Raw genomic sequence first — 20,989 nt, forward strand, 5'->3', positions numbered from 1 at the left:
TTGAAGATCTGGGGTAATAGATTGATGTGGCAGTCTCAGGTGTGTGCTTTTATAAGATTTATGAAGAGATTTATTATGTATTTATTATGTAGACATGAGTAGAATTTGAGTAGAAGGCACCAGAAACAGTGAACAATGCAGTGAGTTTGCATACTGGGTTCACGACCCTTACAGGATTGTTATGGGGGTGAAAAGTCAGGTATGCTAGTACCTGACACACAGCACTAAACCAGTATTAGGTATTATGATCATCATATTTGTTATTATACGGAGATGATGAGGGCCTGAATAGAGATAGTGGCCATATGAAGAAAGGTCAGGAGATGGACACTGTTACTCCAGAACCTGGAATTGATTAGAATTGAACAACAGAGTCTAGGACAACTCTGAGGTTTCAAGCCTAGGTGACTGGAAGATAGAAACTGAAAAGTTGGAGCAGGTTTGGGGAAAGAGGAAGAATTTGGACACATGGAGTTTGAGTTTGAATTCTGGGTGGCTTTCCAGTTGGGAGGTCCAACATGCAGGACTGGAGGAATAGCAGAACTGGTAATGTATACTTGGAATTTAGGCTGTAGAGATTATGGCTGAACCTGGGGAAAAGATGAGAGAGAATCAAGGGAGAAAATAGACAGAAGGACCAGAAGAATAAAGTTTCATGTCAAAATTGGAAACAAAAGGTTGTACCCTCAAGCTGAGACATGTAGAAGTGAACATAGTGGAGTTGTCTAGGTCAGTGTTCTGTAAGCCTTTTTGATTGTGCACCCCTATCATTTGATTGTGCAACTCCCATATATGCATTAGTATTCTTTAAAATTGCTTATTCCTTTTTTAAAATGTTGGTTTAGTTAAAACCAGAGAATATCTATAGCTTCCCTATTCCAGGCCTACATAACGAAGTAAGGTGTCATTGTTAGCCCACATTTTTCTCAGAATACTTAGAGCACCATGCGTGATACATGATCTTGTGACAAGTTAAACGGAATGAGGGCGTCAGTATCAGCCCATAGCTTAAGTATTCAGAAAGCTAATATTAACATTTTCAGTGTGTGCTTTGATATGTAGAAGACTAGAAATCCTGCTTTAAAATCGGGTGGCCTTCATTTCTTCTGAATATGTACAAATATTTCCTTGAAATGTTTTACACTAGTTCCTTGAGATTAGTTATATATATGTTTCTGTATATGTGTGTAGGTATGTATAGCCATAAGCTTTCTTGTTTAAGTTTTAACCATATACACACTTCTGTCCAGTGCAAAAACTAAGTCATTCGAGGGCCTGGGTGGCTCAGTCAGTTAAGCATCTGACCCTTGGTTTCGGCTCAGGTCATGATCTCACGGTTGGTGCGTTCGAGCCTCACATCGGGCTGACAGCGTGGAGCCTGCTTGAGATTCTCTCTCCCCATCTCTCTCTGTTCCTCCTCTCCTCGTACGTTCTCTCCAATTCTCTCTCAAAATAAGTAAATAAACTTAAAAAAAAAAATAAAACAACAACAAAAACTAGGTTGTTGGTTTGTTTCCCAAGTTGCTTGGGGCTTGATCTTCACTGGTGTTAACTTTATAATAAAGTCTCAAATGGCAGCCTCTGCATGAAGCATAAATACACATGTAGGAATTCGGTAGCATTTGCTTAGCAAGTAACTTATAGCCACATGATCATGATAACACTAATGAGCAGCATACAATATAAATTACCAGCAATAGGATAGCCTCGTCTGTAGGATTTAGCAGAACTTTTATTTTATATATTTTAATTTTTTTGCAGAACTTTTAATATAAGGCACCTATATTTAGTTTCTAGGCTAGGTATGTTGTAATTACCCTCAATTTAAAATAAAAGTAATAAACTTTTCACTAGAGAAAAAGTGGTAAATTTCCAGCCATCCTATGTGATTATTAATTTATATCCTGAATTCCATGATTATGTCTCTCCTGGTAGTTAAATGGCCAAATACCCATGAAGCTAGCCTTGAAGGTAGTTAAGCAGCATAATAGTATGTAATGTTTATATGAAATAGTACGTTACAGTTAATGGAATGATTTGATATTCATTCTGTCACTTGGTATTTACCTAAGGTAGGTAAGACAGAAATATTAATCCCATTTTGTGGGTGAGGAAGTAAGAGGCAGAGCCTAGTGGCATAAGCCCTGTGCTCTTTGCACCTTGTTACTTTGTATGAAAAACAAGCTGTAGCTGTGTCCATCTTCCAGGACTAATTCTTCCTTCCACCTCTTCTTGTGTGTGCTGCTCTTCCCCAGAAAGGAGACACATAAAAATTTTTTTTTCTCCAGAGATCACACGTAATCTTACATGAAATGACTAAACAGTTGATCATAAAAGGAGCAAATATATAGTCAAACTGAATTATTATTTTTTTAAAATTTAATGTTGATTTATTTTTGAGAGAGAGACACAGAGCACGAACGGGGGAGGGGCTGAGAGAGAGGGAGACACAGAATCTGAAACAGGCCCCAGGCTCTGAGCTGTCAGCACAGCCCCAATGTGGGGCTCAAACCCACAAGCTGTGAGATCATGACCTGAGCTGAAGTCTGACGCTTAACCGAATGAGCCACCCAGGTGCCCCCTGAGTTATTTTTTTTAAGTTTATTTATTTTGAGAGAGACCGAGACAGTATGAGTGGAGGAGGGGCAGAAAGGGAGAGAGAAAGAATCCCAAGCAGGTTCCACACTGCCGGCGCGGAGCGTGACCTGGGGCTCCATCAAACAAAACTGAGAGAGATCATGACCTGAGTCAGACGCTTAACTGACTGAGCTACCTGGGCGCCCCTATTTTTTAAGTTTTCTCAAACATAGCCACTTTTCTTTTCAGAACACGGCCTAGTGCAAATAGGTAGGTACTAAATGAGTACCACCAGTGTGGTGGGAAATTTGTCTTTCCTGAATCCTAAATTCACTAAGGTCAGTAAGTAGTTGAAGGACTTTTTCCGAATGGATATGAGGTTAGAGTTGTGTTATGTGTTCTATGGTGTTCCTTAGTTGTGCAAATGCACACATTATGGTGTGTATTGGGCACCCCCTAGATTTGTGTTCTTATCTGGAACCACAGATTGGTATTTTTAGATGCCTTATGGTGTTTTTAGATAATCAGTTGCTTTCTATTTCCTAGCTGTGATTTCTAATCCTTGCTTTACCCCTAGTGAGGTAGTTAGGACAAAGGAATTCTGATTTCTTGGAGTGATGGCTGCACAAGTAAAATAACATTGTCATCATGTTCACAATGTGGCAATAGCTATAATTTTGCGACACTGAATAATACTGAGTCAGGTGATTCCTCCTGTTAATGTGCACGTCTGGAAACACCTCCAGCCAGAGGGCCAGGCTGAGGCTATCTCTGAACCAAAGGGAAGCAGTAAAGGGACTTCCCATCACCAGGCCCCCAGAGAGTTAACTTGATCTACCAAACCTTTTCATCCTCACTCTTGGTTAATGACCAGGTAACCTCAACTTCCCAGTCCTTGTGGGCAACTGCAGCTTTAACCAGTTTGAAAACAAAGCTCTCCACTTTGAAATGTATAAGAATCTGGCATCTTGGTCTTTTGGAGTACTTCTTCCAGGAGAATGATGGACTTATTTATGTTCCAGGCTTCGAAGACCCATACATTCTTAAGTTTTTGGTCCTCTGTTGAGTTACTGATTCTACGAAGGGAGGAGGACATGCGGTGTAAGAGCACAGAACTGAGTGTCAGGACACGTGGATTTTCATTTGAGCTCTGGCATGTGCTTGCCCTGTGCCTTCTGACATGTCCCTCAGTCTGTCTGAAGTGTTTTTTGTCAGATGGGAATATTCATTCGTACCTGTGCCATGTTTATAGCGAAAAACAAATGAGATGACAGAAAGAGAGTTACTGTACAAAGTGCACATACAGCATGTACAGATGGAAAGGACTAGCATTACCATCTCAGTTGCTTTCCACTCTTTGAAGTCGTCTTTACATTCTCAGTTCCTGACAGCTACATACCTGGAGGTAGGAGGGTCAGTGCTTGTTGGGCCTGGAGGATTTGTTTCTTCTGCTTTTTTTCATTGCCTGCCTTCCTTTCAACATTTAAGTCAATGATAAAAGACACTTAGCAGAGGGCAGAATTTAGTGTGTCTGTGAATCAGCAGAATCCATACAGCCAAATCAATACAACCAAGCTCGCATTGACATTCTTACAATACCCTGCAGGTTTTTAATTGAGAATTCTTTGCTCACTGCCCTACCCCCGGTTTTAGATGGATTAACTCATCAGCACAATCTCCCGTTTTCCAGTGGAGTCCATGATTAGAGAATTATCTGCATTCGTGGTATGTTTTCTGAAGAAGAACAGGTTTCTCTCCATACCTACTTTTTTTTTTTTTTTTTTTTTTACTTTTCTGTTGGATTACTGCACAAAGGTTATTGCACAGCAGAGTACAGGCACTTAAGAAGGGGTTTCCCCATGTGAACATTTCAGAGAAAAGGACCCAGAGTGAGGCCAAAGATACTTGGAGTCTTAAAATAGTTCTTGGGAGCTTGTATTTGTCCAGTAGATTTGTGTTGAATTCCTACTATGAGCAAGGCATGTTTCCCTTGAGGATGTGCCAGAAACAAAGACAATTACATAAGAACTGGGGAGAAGATAGGAGCAGGGAAATTTTAGGCTTAAGAAATAATGGCCAAATAATAACATGCCACACAAGTCTGAAGAAAGTGAATATGTTAATTGTAGAAATAGATTTTATTGGGTGCTGGGAATGGTTTCTTGGGGAGAAAAAAATTTAGTGGTCACTAATTAGTGAGCGTGTATATTTAGTTTAATTTGTTACAGTTGTACTGTAAAAAGCAAGCTTCTTAACAGTGCTCCCCCCCAAAAAAAAAAAACCAAAAAAAAACGTAAAAGATTGGTTTCAGTCCATGAGATAGTCTGAATAGTTCTTGCTTTCAGAACATGTTCCCTGTACTCCAGGGTTTGGGATGGAGATGGAAGGAGCCAGAGGTCTCTTCAGAGCTCAAAACAGAATCTTTTTCTTAGCCTTTGGGGCCAGGTAGGGTGGAGGCTGCCTAGACTCGAGGTCTCCTGTGCCCTCTAAAGTAACAAGATTTCTTCTGAAGGACAAAGCAGCCACACACACTCCTAGCTTACAGAAGTCTGAGGTGTCCAAGGAGACATGTTCTAGGAATTTAAATGTTTTTGGCTTAGTCTGGAGGGGAAACCTGCACAGCTACTGGTCATTGACATTCTCAGGGATTTAAATGTGGAGCATTCCTAGTCATTTCCATTTGAATTCTTTGCTTATTTGGATCAGTACACTCATTCTAAATTTAATAGTTTAAAGGGCTTTAAAATTTATTTCTTGTCTATTAAAAGAGATGGGAGAAGATTTCTCTGTATTTGTTTTTAGCATATTTTCTAAGAGTCCAGTTTCAGATGCATGGAAACAAAGTAAGTCTAAATTAGAGGATGAAGCAAGTTGAGTTACTGACTACAGTACCTAAGGGAGGTTGGACTTTGGACTTGATGTTCTGTCTGAGACCATTCAGGCCAGGATTAGATGTCTTATCTAGCTCTGAGCAGTGAAGATTATATGCCATCTGGCATTTGTATGATTCTTGGTACTTTTCGAGGCCTTCTAGCATGTATTTTCCCATTTGTGTGCTGCAACTGCCCTGTGAGGTGCTCCTGCAGGTGAACAAAGGCCCCCAAGAAGTTAAGAGATTTGCCCAAGATCATAAACATAGCAAGTTAGTCGTCAGAGAGGGAGAACCTCCATGTCCAGTACATTTTCTTTATGTATTTATCCTGTACTTTACTGCCCCCCACTGTTCACAGCTGAGTATTCATAGGTGCTGCCTACTGACCTGGGGACCTGCAAAGGGGAAGGAAAAAATAGGAAAGAAAAAAGGACAGAGCTTGGAAAGAGACAACAGAGAAATAAGAAAAGGATGTTTATATGGTAGTAGATAAGAGTGCTATTAGCATCTTCTATTATTGTCACAGAAATGATGGGAGCAGGTGGATAAAAATGATCATTTGGGTTAAGGATTTGAGTCATTGATCTAAGCCAAGACTGCTTATCTCTCTGAACAGTTTGAATATACACATACCTTTAAACAGTGCAAAAAGTGAGGATGAACAAGCTGACTAAAGGCAAGAACAGAATTTTAGAGCTCCACCATTAACTATATTGTGATCTTGAGCAAGTAACTTAAGATAACTAATCCTCTGCTTTCTTATTTGTAAAATTGAAATAATATTGATCTCTTTATCACTGAGCTGAGTGAAGATCAATTGAGGGTAATGACTGTGACAAGTAGTTTGTGAACTCAGCAGCTCTTAAGTTGGCATCGAAACATTCTGCAGAGTCCTACTTCTCACCTCTCCTGGGCACACACAAATACAGGATCCTGCCAGAACAGGAAGAGGTGGTTCTCAGGGTTTCTGAATCTCAGAAGGAATCCAGTAAGCAAAATGCCTCTTTGTTTTAGGATACAATTTAAAACTCAGGCTCCTGGCACTGTTTCTGTCTCCAACTCATGTCAGAATTCTCTTTCAGGCTTAGAGCCTGAAAAACCAGTAACTCTCCATTCTTCTTGCAAGAATTTATTTACTCTCCAGAGGTTGGAGGTTAGTCAAAGAGATTAACAAATATTCCTGTGGGGTGGAGCGGGTTGGCCCAGCTCACTCCTTCCTAATGGAGGCTGAACAGGTGAGGGAGCTGTGTAACAGCTGTGTGATCTAGGGCAAGTTTCTCCACCTCTGGTGCTAAGTTTCCCCATCAGTAAATGAGGGATGACACTCTTCTCTCATGGAAGGATTCATTGAAATAAAACTTAACAGTTTCGAACTGGGTTCTGAATGTTATCTGATCCTTTTTGTGTAAAGGGCCAGATAATATTTTTGGCTTGCAGGCCATACAGTTTATGCTGTAACTGTTCAGCTCTGCTAATGTAGCATGAAAGCAGCCTTAGTGTAAGTGAATGATGGTGCAGTCTTCTAATAAAACTTATTTTATGAGAACAGGCTGCAGGCCAAATTTGGCCTGTGGTCTGTAGTTCACAGACCCTTGCTTTAGAATACTTCACTAAAATACTTGATTTTTTTTTCCTACAACATACAAAATAGTGTTTTATTGCTGTCCTGTATGCAGGGATGGTTTAAGAACATTACTGAAGAAATGAAGAAAGTGTGTGAAGTAAGATGTTTACACATCATTTTCTATTCCACAGAAACAAATCTTAAAATGTTTTGTTCATGCCTTCCTATAAGTTTCATTGCTTATACCAGATGCTGTGCCTTCATTTATTTTCTAGTTATAACTGCATTATGATCTGGCCCTTGTTTAAAAGATTATGTTGTAGTAGATAGCAAACAGAAACATGTTTTTGTTTTTGAAGCAAAGTGTTTCTGCTGCCAATTTAAAAATGTGTCCTTGTGAACAGATCTTTGGGGAGAGCAATGTGCAGCTAGTTCCAACCCTTTGTCTTTTGGGAAGCATGGTTTTTCTAGTAGGCAGTTTGAAAAGCAACTTCATACCTAGCCTCTTGGAGCTAAAAACAGACACACCCTCAAACATTGAACTTGGCATTAATCAGGGTTGGGGAAAGGGGTCTTCAGTCAGGCTGCATTATTCATTCTTATAGTACTGGATACTGTATAATCACCTGCGAATAGTAAGTATGACTAGCTGATATACAGTCAAGTAAGGGTTTAGAACTTAAGTAAGAAGGTTTCTGGCACTACGCTTAGTGCTTTCTTACGTGATTAAGTAGAAACCTTAGATGAGCTTAAATAAAGATTGTTGACCCCTCTTTTCTCTCTAGTCACCCTGCCTTCTTTTGTATTCATTCATTTATTGCATCAACTAGTGAAGTGTTGGTCTTCCATACCAGACCACCCCTTTGGCCTACGTGGTGAGTATACATTGCTCCTGGAGTGCCTTAGTGGAATGACTGGCCCAGGGCCACCAATTAGTAGGCAGTAGGCCAGTTCACAGACGTAGGTCTTTTAATTTCCAGAGTGATGCTATTTTTCTCCTGAAATTGTTGATTCGAGATTGGTTTTATTGTAGAGAATGCATGCCTCCTTAAGGTTTGAAATACTCTAGCCATGATTGATGATGGGTCCATCTGTACAAACTTTAGAACCAAATTGACTGTTGGTGGAATTGTTTGGTTTCAAAAGTCTCAGTTTTCAAAGGTCATTTACACTTTTCTTTGTAGTTTAGAAGAATATCTAAAATAGCAAGCACAAATAAGCTTAAATCCTACCCCCTTCTTATCCATCTTGTAATTCACATTAACATTCTTTTTTTTTTTCTGTGTATCGCTCTCTCACCATTTGAAATATAACATTCCAACAGTTTTGGCTATTTCAAATGAACCTGGAGCTAACTACAATAAATATCTGAACAGTACTGGAATGTAATAAAAGGCATGCAAAAATGCTGGCAGTTGGGCAAGATAAAAAACATGTCATCTAATGACAGAGGAAGGCATGCTCAAAATGCAAGGCACAAAAGGGAGTGAAGAAGGTATGTGCTTTGCACATAGGGAGATAACTGATACATGTTAAGTTGGAGATACACAGGAATGATTAAGGTTGCTTATAGCCTAAAGGCCGCAAGTTGGATTGGGGGGCGGTCATTAAAAGGAAATGGTGGTACCAATGTTTAGATTTGTTTTTCAGTCAAAACTGGGCTAAGATATATTTGCATTTGACAGTAAGAGTATTGTTTTTAGGTGAAACCTGACTGCCTGGAATGGGTCAGCTCTAGTACTTTAATAGAAAGCAGCATTGGTCAAGGGTTGCGTTTCATTTCAAGGGAGCTTTCTTTGATCTTTTTTCCTTGAACAGTTGTTATATTAGGGTTTTAGGTATTATCTCCCAACAACATCTATTTGGTTTTAGTTATTTTCAAAGAGCTATAAAGTGGGTTTAGGAATATTGTAAAGGACTTTCATAGAGCGAATGAGATTATGTGCCAAGAAAAGAGAGCTAAAGTCTAAAGGTACAGAGTTTTAGAAACCAGGGCATATTGCAATAAAACTTATATTTCTATATAATTTTATGAGGTAGATCTTTTTGATACATCCTGTTTCATGTCTAGGCATATCACTGAGGGAGGATTTGGTGAATCGTGGTACCTGGTCAAGAGGAAGAGCTTGGAATATTTCCAAGATCTTAAAAAGAGGAACACTCTGTTCTGAGATGTTTTGAAAACTGCTTAGGTCTCTTTTTCTTTCTTCATCAATGATAGAGTAACTGGATATTAGAGTGACAGCTAGATTTTCCATCCTTCAATGATATGATTGAATCATCTCGTTTCCTCCATGCTTTTCTCCTTCTCTTCCTGCTAACGTATGGCCAGAGATACTTGCCCTCCTCCTACTTACCTTTTGTCATTAATTTTTCAAACTTTTCTAATCTATCGTGGTCACCTTCCTGACAAAGTTCTGTCTTTCAAAAGATTTACACTTGGGAATGGTATGCACCCATGTTTCCAGGCTTCCAGTCTGCCTTGCAACTTGCACAAGGTGTGTATGGGGGTGTGGGGGTGTGGCCTTCCTACCCTGCCCTTTTATCTTAAATTCACTTCAGTAAGTTTCAGGTGGATTTCTGATTGTTGTCCTTCTTACTTTAAAGGCCCAGAGAGAACCCCCTTTATCTGAGCTTCCCAGAATAGCTCCTATAACCACTTCCTTTGGTTGTTCGGGCAATCCCATTAAGTCTATTTCAGGGCCACACTCTTCAAGAGACCTCTTTTTCTCAGAAAGGCCATACCCAGCAATTCTTTTGCCTCTTCATTCAGAAGTAATCAAACTGGGTGCTAGATACTGTGAGGGATCCAGAGATAAATCATATTTAGGTCCTACCTACAAGGAGCTTGTAAACCAGAAAGGGAAATATGATAAGACATACACATAAATAATGATCATATAAGATAATCTGGTGAAGGCAGAAAGAGGTGCAGATCAAGGGCCCTGAAGGTTCACAGGAAGGAGTGATCACGTTCGGATGGGGATGTTTATTTAAAAAAAAATTTTTTTTTTCAACGTTTATTTATTTTTGGGACAGAGAGAGACAGAGCATGAACGGGGGAGGGGCAGAGAGAGAGGGAGACACAGAATCGGAAACAGGCTCCAGGCTCTGAGCCATCAGCCCAGAGCCTGACGCGGGGCTAGAACTCCCGGACGGCGAGATCGTGACCTGGCTGAAGTCGGACGCTTAACCAACTGCGCCACCCAGGCGCCCCTCGGATGGGGATGTTTAGAGAAGACTTGTGGACAGATGGCTGTTAGTTGAGCATTGGAGAAACAGCCTTTTTGTGATGGACCTTGATTCTTCTCTTTCTAGCTTTGGAAAGCAAACTGTTTTTAAAAAAGCAGGTAAATTAATAGGTATTGGGAGTTGAGATTACCTCTGGCAACAACCATTCTATATACTTCATCTGATCCTTATGTCTTTATTAAATAGTTAAACATCTTATTCAGGTAGTATGAAGTAATTAACATGAATGGTAAATCTAATACTAATAATTAAATCTGGGAAATTCTATGCTGCATGTCTCATGAGTGATCTAAAGCTAATACATCTTGATCTTAAGGCAGTTTTGTTGTCAACTGTGTATAAATAGCTTTGTCCTGTGATGAGATAGCAATTTAACATGGAATAAAAAGGATCCTGGAATATAAATCTTTCTTACTTTTTAACATACCTTCTCTCATTACTCTAGAAAATGAATCTGGCATGTATTTCATGAGCTGTAAATGTTATGAATAGGCTACTTCTGTAGCAGAATCAACTCAGTGGCAATTAATGCATTAATTATTAAAATCAGAAATAATAAGATTAAGGTCAGTTTATATATTTTTTTAACTTGTTGGGGTGTTTGGTGAGCAAAATGCTGATTAGGTTTCGTTATTTTAATCCTGTGCCTCAGTGGGAAAATATTGAGAACACCAATTTGTTCTTATAAAATCTGTTGCTTGAAATTTGGTCTAATTTCTTTTCAATTAATTTTTTTTGAGAGAGAGAGAGAGAGAGAGAACGAACACACACTGGAGGGGCAGAGAGAGGGAATCCCAAGCAGGCTCCACACTGTCAGCATGGAGCCCGACGTGGGGCTCAAACTCAGGAACCATCAGATCGTGACCTGAGCCAAGTTCAAGAGTCAGATGCTTAACTGACTGAGCCACTCAGGCACCCTGAGATTTGGTCTAATTTTTAAAGCCCTGTGTAATGACCAGATCTGCTTTAATGAAAACCTTTTGAATGAAAGTAGTCACCTTTTCTTGGAATTTACAGTAACAAAGAGGTATTAACAGAATTACCTACTCATCATCTCTGTGCAAAGATGCTACACTTGATCTTAGCCAAAAGGCCGAGAAGCAATCTCTGTGCAGAGATGCTAGAAATCCTGCTCCTAATGAGATCTTCTGTTTCTGATGAGAATACCTGTGGTTTTGAAGTCAGAAATTTATAAAAAGAGGTTTCTGGATGGAAAAATCATAAAGCCTATAACTCTAAATCCAAAGCTCAAGTGGAACTTTGAAAATAAAACCTAATGTAAAGAACAGTGAGAGCTGTTCAAAGATGGAAAAGAATGCCTTATCAGCAAGCCATTTTCCCAAAACTGAGGAAGGAGATACTCATATTGAAGTTGAATGACCACTTGGGATGGGATTGAGGAGGTTTGGCAGAGGTTGGAGTAGAGCAGTGTTTTTAGTTAGGTGGGCCTTGGCGGCTTTTGATGTTCTTTTTTTTTTTTTTCTTTTTTCAGTCCTAAACTTCTGTGATGCAATAGAATACAAAGGACATTATTATTGACTATATTTTGCCATTGTCTGTGATTTTCTAATGCCGATGGGCATCTGAAGTTAGATATTTAACCTTTAGTACATTTTTCAATTCTAGAAGTATTTGACAACTTCTGTTTTGTACCTAACCTTCACTCCCAGAAGTGTGTGGCTCTGAGCCAGCCAGGTTCATTGATAATCTATTGACTGCACAGATGTTTGGGAACTGATCATACCAGCACATCCTTAGTTGGGATAGTTCAAAATTTAAAAGCATACTGTCCACAGACAGAATTTAAAGATGCTTCTTGAATTGAGCACCTTTGTAATGTTTGTGGGAACAGATCACAGGACAACCAAAACTTGTTACCAACTTTCTAAATCTCACAGACCTTTTGCACTCAAACTGAATCTACCGGTCACTAGCAAGTATACAAAAATATCACACTGGCAATGGTTCATCTTCCTCCTTTGACTGTAGCAGTTTGTGTGGCAAATTTTGCTAGATCAGGCCTATCCATGGATCCATACAATAAAAAGTTAGATTCTTTTTTAAGTTTTTTGATACTTATTTTTATTTCTGGAAAGATTTTTTATTCCATTTTAAAAGGTTACATACAGTCTTCATTGTCCTGAGTACCTTGTAGATATCTGTTAATAAAAATAGACTTCTCTAGGGGCGCCTGGGTGGCTCAGTCGGTTAAGCGTCTGACTTCGGCTCAGCTCATGATCTCACGGTCCGTGAGTTCGAGCCCCGCGTCGGGCTCTGTGCTGACAGCTCAGAGCCTGGAGCCTGCTTCAGATTCTGTGTCTCCCTCTCTCTCTGCCCCTCCCCCATTCATGCTCTGTCTCTCTCTGTCTCAAAAATAAACAAACATAAAAAAAATTTAAAAAAAAATTTCTCTAGATTACTTTGATTTCTTTGTTCTCAGTACATCTAAGAGAATAGTGTATAGGCCATGTGCATACAATGATGAATGAAAATGTCATGGGAGCTGAGTTGAGAGGACCATACTTGGTTATTGAGGACTAAAGATTTAACTAGTCGTTTCAGCTGTGATTCAACACTCTTCACTTTAATTCCCTCCAGAAACTCCAGGATCATATTGCTTCCTAGTACTTAGAGTTCTGTTGATGTATGGAGCTGCTTGTTGGCCTCCACCACCAGAAATTGGCTCCAAATCTTTTCCCATTACATCATCACCCACTAATGTCATTACACCAGAGTGAAATTTGCTTTGAAGATTGTACTCTTGTTTTCCTTCCATTTCTTTCCTCTCATCATTTCCTTTAGAAGGAAAAAGAAAAAAAAAAAAAAGAGAGAGAGACCTCTAGGACAGTCCCGGCAAATATTTAAGAGGGAATCAAAACACCCTCACAGTCTAAACCGATGATTTATCAGCCCTCATTCCACTCGGCTGACGGAGAGTGATCTGCCCAGTGTGCGTCCACACAGGGTCTGGAAAGGAACACGTTTGGTCACGTGATGCTTGGCTTTGGTGCTTTTCTTTCAGCCCTTCAGAATTAGTTCTTAATGATTTACATAGCTCTCTGCCAGCATCCTGTCACTGGCATGTTAAACCTTTTTAAATAATTTCCCAGAATAGAAATTCTTAGGACATCACTAAGTTTCTTGTTCTTTGTATTTAATTAAACTGTTTCTTGCATTTAAGTATTTGCCAGATAAGCATTTATGCCATCTGGAGTTTTTTACTTTCCCACCGTAAATCTTTTAAGACTTTATAGTATCATCTACTGTTCTAACTGATATGGGGGTTCTTATTCATCTTCCCTCCCCCATCACAAAAGCAGTTGACTGCATGCAGGTTTTGACCCTCTTTTCTTCATCCTAAATTTAATTCCCTGTTATTTTTCAACCACCTTTAAAGCTTCCAGTTGACAGTGTGCTTTGTTTGGCTTTGTTCCTAACAGAAGGCTTCAGGTAAGGAAAGAACTGGGAAGTGGTTCCAGTTTGGAGACTTGGTGCCACCCACTCAATTATTGGCCAAGGCTTCAGTGCTTCTGTGCCCTTGGAGGGAGATCAGCTGGAGAGTAGAAGGAATAATAATCATCAGTAGCCTCAAAGAAATGGGGCCACGGTGTCTGAAACAAAGGAATAAAATGGGCTCTTACTTTTAAGACTTGGGTTTACATTTCTATACAGTGTTAGTCACTGGGACCCTCAGTATGTCTGCTGCAGGCTGTGACATGGAATGTGAAAACCATGTTGAACTTGAAAAAACATTCAAGGGAATGGCATTGAAAATTATGGACCAGACTAGAGCACCAACCAAGTACCCTTTTTGCCCCCTCCTAAGACAAGACATTAAAGGCCTGATTCACATTAAGATTTCAGTTTGGATTTCTAGTAATTTTAGGTTTTCTAGTTAGAGCTCCTTGTTAGTGTCTGTGGTATAGGTTGGATAGAAGGGAAAATTTTTTCCATATGTTTTTGCTGACATTTAAGTTTGTGTCAAGAGCCTCTTCACAATTATATACCTTCTCAGATTGAAAAATTGAATGAATTTGTGAAAACAGCCATAAGGAAAGATATAAATAACCTGAACAGAAAGTCTGCCGTTATTACTTCTAATGTATCTTATGTATGTGTTTATTTTCAGTTGTCAGAATGTCCACAGAAGGAGGATTTGGTGGCACTAGCAGCAGTGATGCCCAGCAAAGCCTCCAGTCCTTCTGGCCTCGTGTCATGGAAGAAATCCGGAATTTAACAGTGGTAAGTAAGAATGAGAAGCTTGTAGAGTATAAAGACCTATGAGATGAATAACCAATACTGAGAGTAAAACGTTTTTAATTTCAAGTACATTTACAAAGGCATAGTTCATTCCTTACCTTTGGGTGGGAACATGAAGATGTAATGTACCTTAGTGAGGTAACTACAAGGGTTTTCTTTTTATATCTTAGTGGCTTTCCTTAGGCATGTGGGTGTATAGCGGATGCTTTGATGCAGAGATAGCTTAATGTGAGGCACATCTTTTGGAGAATGTGGAAAAACAGAGCTCTCACCTTCCTTCAGTAGCTGTAGCTCATTTCTTAGTCCTGTTTCAGTGGCCCTGCCAAATTTCTGGAATCATAAATGATGTTGGGCAATTTATTCAACAACAAACCTGTAAGCAGGCACTCTTTCTAGGTGTTAAAAGATACCCTTTAGATCAGGGTTTCTGCACAGCAGCTTTATTGACATTTAGGCTGGATCATTCTCTGCTGTGGGGGACTGTCCTGTGCATCGTAGGATGTTTAGCAGCATCTCTGACCTCTCTACTCATGAGATGCCAGTAGCAATCTTCTCCAGTTGTGACAACCAAAAACGTCCCCGTACATTGGCAGGTGTCTCCTGGGGGCTAAAATCATCCCGTTGAGAACCACTGACTTAGAAGAATCAAATATAACCCTGGTCCTTGAGGGGCTTACAATCTAGTAATTACAACCAGAGTCATTTATTCAGTGAATATTTATTGAATATGATAGTGAATATACTTACTGAGGCAGGCACAGTGATGAGTCTAAAGCAGTAAAAGTCGAAGTGCTACGGGATTACAGAGGACATAGTGCTTGTTCCTCCCTGGTTGAGTTAGGGAGGCTTTAAGTAAAGGGAACATTTTTTTGGATCTTGAAATAGGAGAAGCATTCACCAGATGGAAAGGATGGGTGTGAGAGTATCTTAGGTAGAGAGATTGGCATTCGTAAAGGCCTGGAGGCCCAGAGGGGAGGGAGGGCCTTCTGTTTCAAGGAACAACAAGAAGTTCAGAGTGGCTGGAGGTTACTGTGCGAGTAATAGGGGTGAGGGAAGGAGTAAAGTGGTATGACAGTGGTAGAAGGAGGTGAGACTCATTAGAATGAAAATATTTCAAGAGTGTAGTGTTATTTTCTTAGTGAAGACTGTTCCATTTGGTGTCATTTTAGCAAATACTGAAGGATCTCTCTGTTTTAGATGTGTCATTCCTGCCCGGAAGGCATTAAGCATCCTAGCAGAACAGATACTGGACTCCTTCCTAATGTAGAACTCATGTTGCACTTTCTTAGAGCTAGTGGTCTTTAAATCTCAGACGTAGGAGGTCAGTTTATTTGCTTACTCAGCAAATATTTATTATATACCTACTGTGGCTGTGCTACTTACTGTGGATCCAGTAGCGGGCCAGACAAGATCGTTGCACTCACAGAACATGCATCCTGGTGGGAGAGAGAGACTCTATAAACAAGTAGTGAATGAATAAAATAAAATAACTTCGCTTTATGGTAAAGGCCCCACTGACTTCAGGGCTTAAAAAAAAACAGATTCATGTTCTGATGTACCTGTAGGTCATGTTTGTTTATATGGGGCATTTCAGCAGCTGAATTTGGCTTGGCCTTTCTCAGAGTGGCTTGCATTCACAGATGAATTTCCACTGAAAAGTCATTGTTTCTTTTATTTAGTGTAAAGGTGGTGGTTACCTATACTGTCTCAGATAGAGGAGAAAAAGAAATGATAAAGTAAAATGTAGGGTATTTTGCTCATATTTTGAGTGGGTAATCTCAGGCTTATCAGGTGTTGGTGCAGGAGTCAGCCTGGCATAAAGCTAGTGCCCTCCTGGGCTGTGGTGGGATTAGGCCAGTGCCACAACTCCAGCTTGAGCATGGAAGCAAAAATTCAGGATCAGGCAAGTGGCCAGATAAACTCTGGAGGTTCAAGCTCAGCACTTAACTTTTCTGTAGTTTGAGTTTTGATTTTTTTTTTTTAATTGTGGAAAAGAATATGTAACAAACCGTGTCATCTTAACAATTTTAAAATGTATAGTTTAGTAGTGTTAAGTATATTCACATTATTGTGAAACAGATCTCCAGGACTTTTTCATCTTGCAAAGCTGAAACTCTATACCCCTGAAACAACAACTACCCTTTGCCCCCTCCCCAGCCCCTGGTAGCCACCATCTACTTTCTGTTGCTGAATTTGACCACTCTGAGTACCTTCCATAAGTGGAATCATACAGTATTTGTCCTTTTTGTGACTGGCTTATTTCACTTAGTGTAATGTTGTAGCTTATGACAGGATTTCTTTCCCTTTTAAAGCTGAATAGTATTCCGTATATATGTGTGTACCACGTTTTGTTTATCCATTCATCTGTCAGTGGGTATTTGCGTTGCTTCCACCTCTTGGTTATAGTGAATAATGCTGCAATGAACGTGTATTCACATATCTCTTTGAGACTCTGGGCTTTGGTTTTTATTCGCCTTGGTTTAATTTGCAAGTTTGATTGCCAAAAAAGCAGATGGTGGTGTTGACCAACTTTTATTCTCTAGACAGCTAGTCTACCAGAGGTTCAAAGTGGGTTACTCTGAGGGATTCAGTTTTAGTTCACATATTATGAATGAAGAGAAAGACCAGCAAGGAGGACAGTTGTCTTTAATGATTCTTCTATAGATGGCTAAAGCTTTTTCCCCCTTGAAAAAGACTCCTGGACCACTACCATGGGACCGCTTAGATCAGATGCTTAGAGCAGCGGTTGGCATTTAATAGGTGCACAATAAATATTTAAGTGAATCAGACTCCCCTACTTGAGATTGAGTGTGAGGCAACATCAGTGGCGACTTCAAGTAGGGATGCGGTCTACTAAAGTTGGGGTGCTCTTTCCTTTGGTAGGACCCTTCTTTCTCCTCTGCCTGCAGCACATAAAGGCATCTTCCTCTCTGCCTGTGTAAATACTTTAGTATTTAATCTGTGCCTTTTCAGAACTCAGCAGTACTTACAACCAGACTTCTTCAGATATGTCAGAGCCTCTTAGGTTGACATCTCAAAATTTCGAACAGATTTTTAAAAAATCCATAGGTTCAAACTGTCCAAATGTAGATAAAGGTTTTGCGAATATTCATAAGGTGTTGGAGTCCCTCTAAAACTGGGACAAATTTGTTCTAAAAACAAATTGAAATTTGCTAGGTGATCTATTTCATGATGTATTGGGAACACTGGCCCCAATCATTTTGGTCTCAGCTTTGCAAAAGCAATTTATCTTTCATCTCAGCTTGGCCATTATGTTCTCCTCGCTCTTAAAAGGCTCTGTAATTGTCCATAAATCCAGGTGATGTTCAGTTGGGATTGAAATTGGTTAAAAATCATACCAAAATGATGTACACTAGGATGATTGTGCAAAGTACCGTATTCCTGCTCAACAGAGCTCTGGGAACGATAATTAACAGACTTCTTGGCATTGAATTTTATCCCTCTAGATCTCTTTGAAAGTGGGGAAGAAAAAGCTAACTTCATATTTTTGGGGGCAGGTGGGGAAGTGCAGCAATGCTGAATCTTGAAAAATCTCTTCCTCTTATTCCCTCCATTCCGTTAGCTGTAATTTGATGCATAGGCCACTTTCTTTTAATTGCCAGTTACATCTTATTTTTTGGTGCCTTCAGATTGGACAGTGACATTTCTAACATTACAATCAAGCCAGATAACCGTTTAAACAAGAACTTGGAGATGAAGGTTGGTGGGCTGTTACAAAACAGGTCTTGTGCTGTTTGAGCCCTTCCTGTTGAGCAGCGCCTCTTTAAAGTTTATTGTCTATATGAACCAGATGAGGATCTGGTTAAAATACAGATTTTGAGGGGTGTCTGGGTGGCCCAGTTGGTTGAGCATCCAACTTCATTTCGGGGTCATGATCTCACGGTTTGTGGGTTCGGACCCCATATCGGGCTCTGTGCTGTCAGTGCCGGGCTCACCTCAGATCTTCTGCCCCCACCCCCTGCCCTGCCTCCATCACTTGCTCACTCTCGCTCTCTCTCACTCACTCTCTCTCTCAAAAATAAACGTTAATAAAATATATGTGTGTATATATATTTATATATGTGTGTGTATATTTATTATATATATATTATAATGTATGTATATTATAAATACACATACACACATATATATATATGTATATAGATTTTGATTTAGTACGTTTGGAGTGGAATCTAAGTTCTGCATTTCTTTTGAGTTTCCAGGTGATGCCATTGCTTGTTCTGAGGACCTCACTTTGAGTAGCAAGGCTTTTAAAGCAGTGGTCCTTAACTCTCACTGTGGGTCATAGTCATCAGGCGAGTTTTCAAAACACTTGATGCCCCCTAGAGTTCCTTGTTCAGTTAGTTAGTCTGTGGTAGAGCCCAGGCCTCTTGATTTTCAGAAGCTCCCCAGGTGTTTCTAACATGCAGCCAAGGCTGAGAATCAGTGCTTTGGAGAGGATTAGAACATGGACTTTGCTGGAATGCCTGACTGGGTAGGACTGGAAAAGATTTCTCATCATTATTTGAAACTCCGGATGTTCTTTAGTGCAGCCTGAGACCCGTTGACTTTTCTTTGGCTCCAGATTCTCATTGAGTGAATTCAGACTTCTTGAAACTCGGCGGTTTCAGATGGCAGTGTTTTTAATGTAGTTCTTTGGTTGTGGTCAGGACCATGAGAATTTTCTGAGAGTGAATCTGTTCTTCCCCCTTGCTGATATCACTCCCAAGGGTACAAAAGAAAAGTCAGTATGTGTCAGTTGTTTGTCCACTTGGATCAGCATCAGAAGTTAAATGCTATTCACGTCAGTTGCATGGCTGCCATTGACAAGGGGAGTAGGGAATTGAAAGGCAATTTAGTGGACCTTAGCCTGTTGCTGGTGAAAGGGCTCCCCTCTCCAGTAAGCTTGTTGTAAACCCTTACACGTGACTGAAAAGGTAGGATGAGATTATAGAAGACTGGGCTCTTGTCAGCAATAATGAACCACACACACACATATGAAGATCCACTTTTCACACACTGCGCCTTGAGATCTCAAGGTCTGGGGATCACGATAAAGTTTCCCAAAAGAAAAGGCTTTTTGGAAGGGAGACTTACAGCAGAGTTGTTTTGTAAATTTCTGCCACCTTTTATATCTCTACAAGATGGGACCCGTTTTTGTTTGAAGAATAGTCTCATAGAAATTCTAGAAGTAATAGATTGAAGAATTATTGATTGAAGAATAGCCTCATAGAAATTCTAGAAGTAATACTCTTCTCTTTCAAGTTGGGGAAGGAGGTCTTCTTCTCAGCTTTGGGCTTTGGTTAAGAAATTTTAGAACAGTCGTGTGGAAATACATTAAATAACCAAGCCCAATGAGAGCACACTTGCAAGAGAGTTAAATCTTGTGGTCATAATCTTGTGCTGTATGTATCACCCTGGGAGGCCTTCCAAAGGAATTATCCCCAGCATTCTCTTTAGCATTTCTGTTTAGCATCATCATTTTGTGTGATATGCCACATAAGAAGGAAGACCAGTGATTGATTTCCGTGGTTAAACGTTTTTTAAAATCCCTTTAGGGTCTGGCCCCAATCCAGCATTCCCTTTCCTGCTGCTCCCCTCTGTACTCAGATCATACATCTAAAACTTAAATAGGCCATGTTTTTTGTGTCACCATACTTTTGCTTCTGACTGAATAACATTCTCATACTTTTCCAACAAGCAAATTTTGTAACATCCTTTAGACACAGTTCAGATGTCAGCCCTTCTGTGGAACGTTTGCCAGCTCCTCTTGTTCATTCCAACCCCTCCCCTTGCTCCACCAGCTGCCTATTTCCTTTCTTGTCACTGGGATTTTACACCCCCATCCTAGTATAGCATAGGGGGTTATATTTTTTATGTGATGGTCTTTAACAATTAAACTATAAATCTGTTCAAAGATAAGAATAGACTTGCATCTTTTACATAGTAGCAGGTATCATACATTCACTATTGGTCGAGTTGCATGAATGAGTGAATGAAAGAGGAGAAAAATAAGAATAGAAGGAATGTATCCTCCTGTCCTTTTCTGGTGAAATTCCAATCATTTGAACTTGTAAAGCTCTGCCACTCCAGAGGTAGTTTTAGTAGAAGCCTCATGGAAAATGTTTTACCTAAGTTGGAAAGAGAAAAGGTAAAAAAATTGGTGTTGGAGGTTTGCGGAGTTGTTGAGTGGTCCCAAGCAGCCCGTTGGGTTTGTGAGGAGAAATCCAGTGTCTCGGTGTGCATTTTATCCTAATAAAACTAACTCTTCCTTCTGTAGTCATAAAAATGGATTCTGGGAAGGCTGGTGATGTTTTTCTGAAATGCCCCACTGCCTTCTTTGACATATAGTTGAGAGTTTCTTTTGGTCTTAGAATAGAAAGTTCACTTATGCATGTTCATTATACCAAATCTAAAATAATAGCAGCTCCTTCCATAATGTGATGATGCAAATTCCCAGGTGA

General features: G+C 39.9%; 1 protein-coding gene and 1 pseudogene across 4 annotated transcripts in view; one reads left to right on the plus strand and one right to left on the minus strand.

Annotated features, from left to right (window-relative positions):
• Positions 1–20,989, plus strand: part of NFYC (nuclear transcription factor Y subunit gamma) — a 66,841-nt gene that overhangs the window by 22,925 nt on the left and 22,927 nt on the right. For all 4 annotated transcript variants that reach the window (XM_086716609.1, XM_086716610.1, XM_086716611.1 and 1 more), the window contains one exon: positions 14,395–14,507. In XM_086716609.1, coding sequence (XP_086572735.1) covers positions 14,403–14,507 — 105 coding nt within the window. In that variant the 5' untranslated portion in view covers positions 14,395–14,402. Of the gene's footprint in view, positions 1–14,394; positions 14,508–20,989 lie in introns of those variants that run through there.
• Positions 11,288–11,370, minus strand: LOC147577949 (U2 spliceosomal RNA; annotated as a pseudogene).

This window comes from Puma concolor, chromosome C1 (genome assembly GCF_028749965.1).
Source record: "Puma concolor isolate L17-30 chromosome C1, mPumCon1.1.hap2, whole genome shotgun sequence".
NCBI lineage: Eukaryota > Metazoa > Chordata > Mammalia > Carnivora > Felidae > Puma > Puma concolor.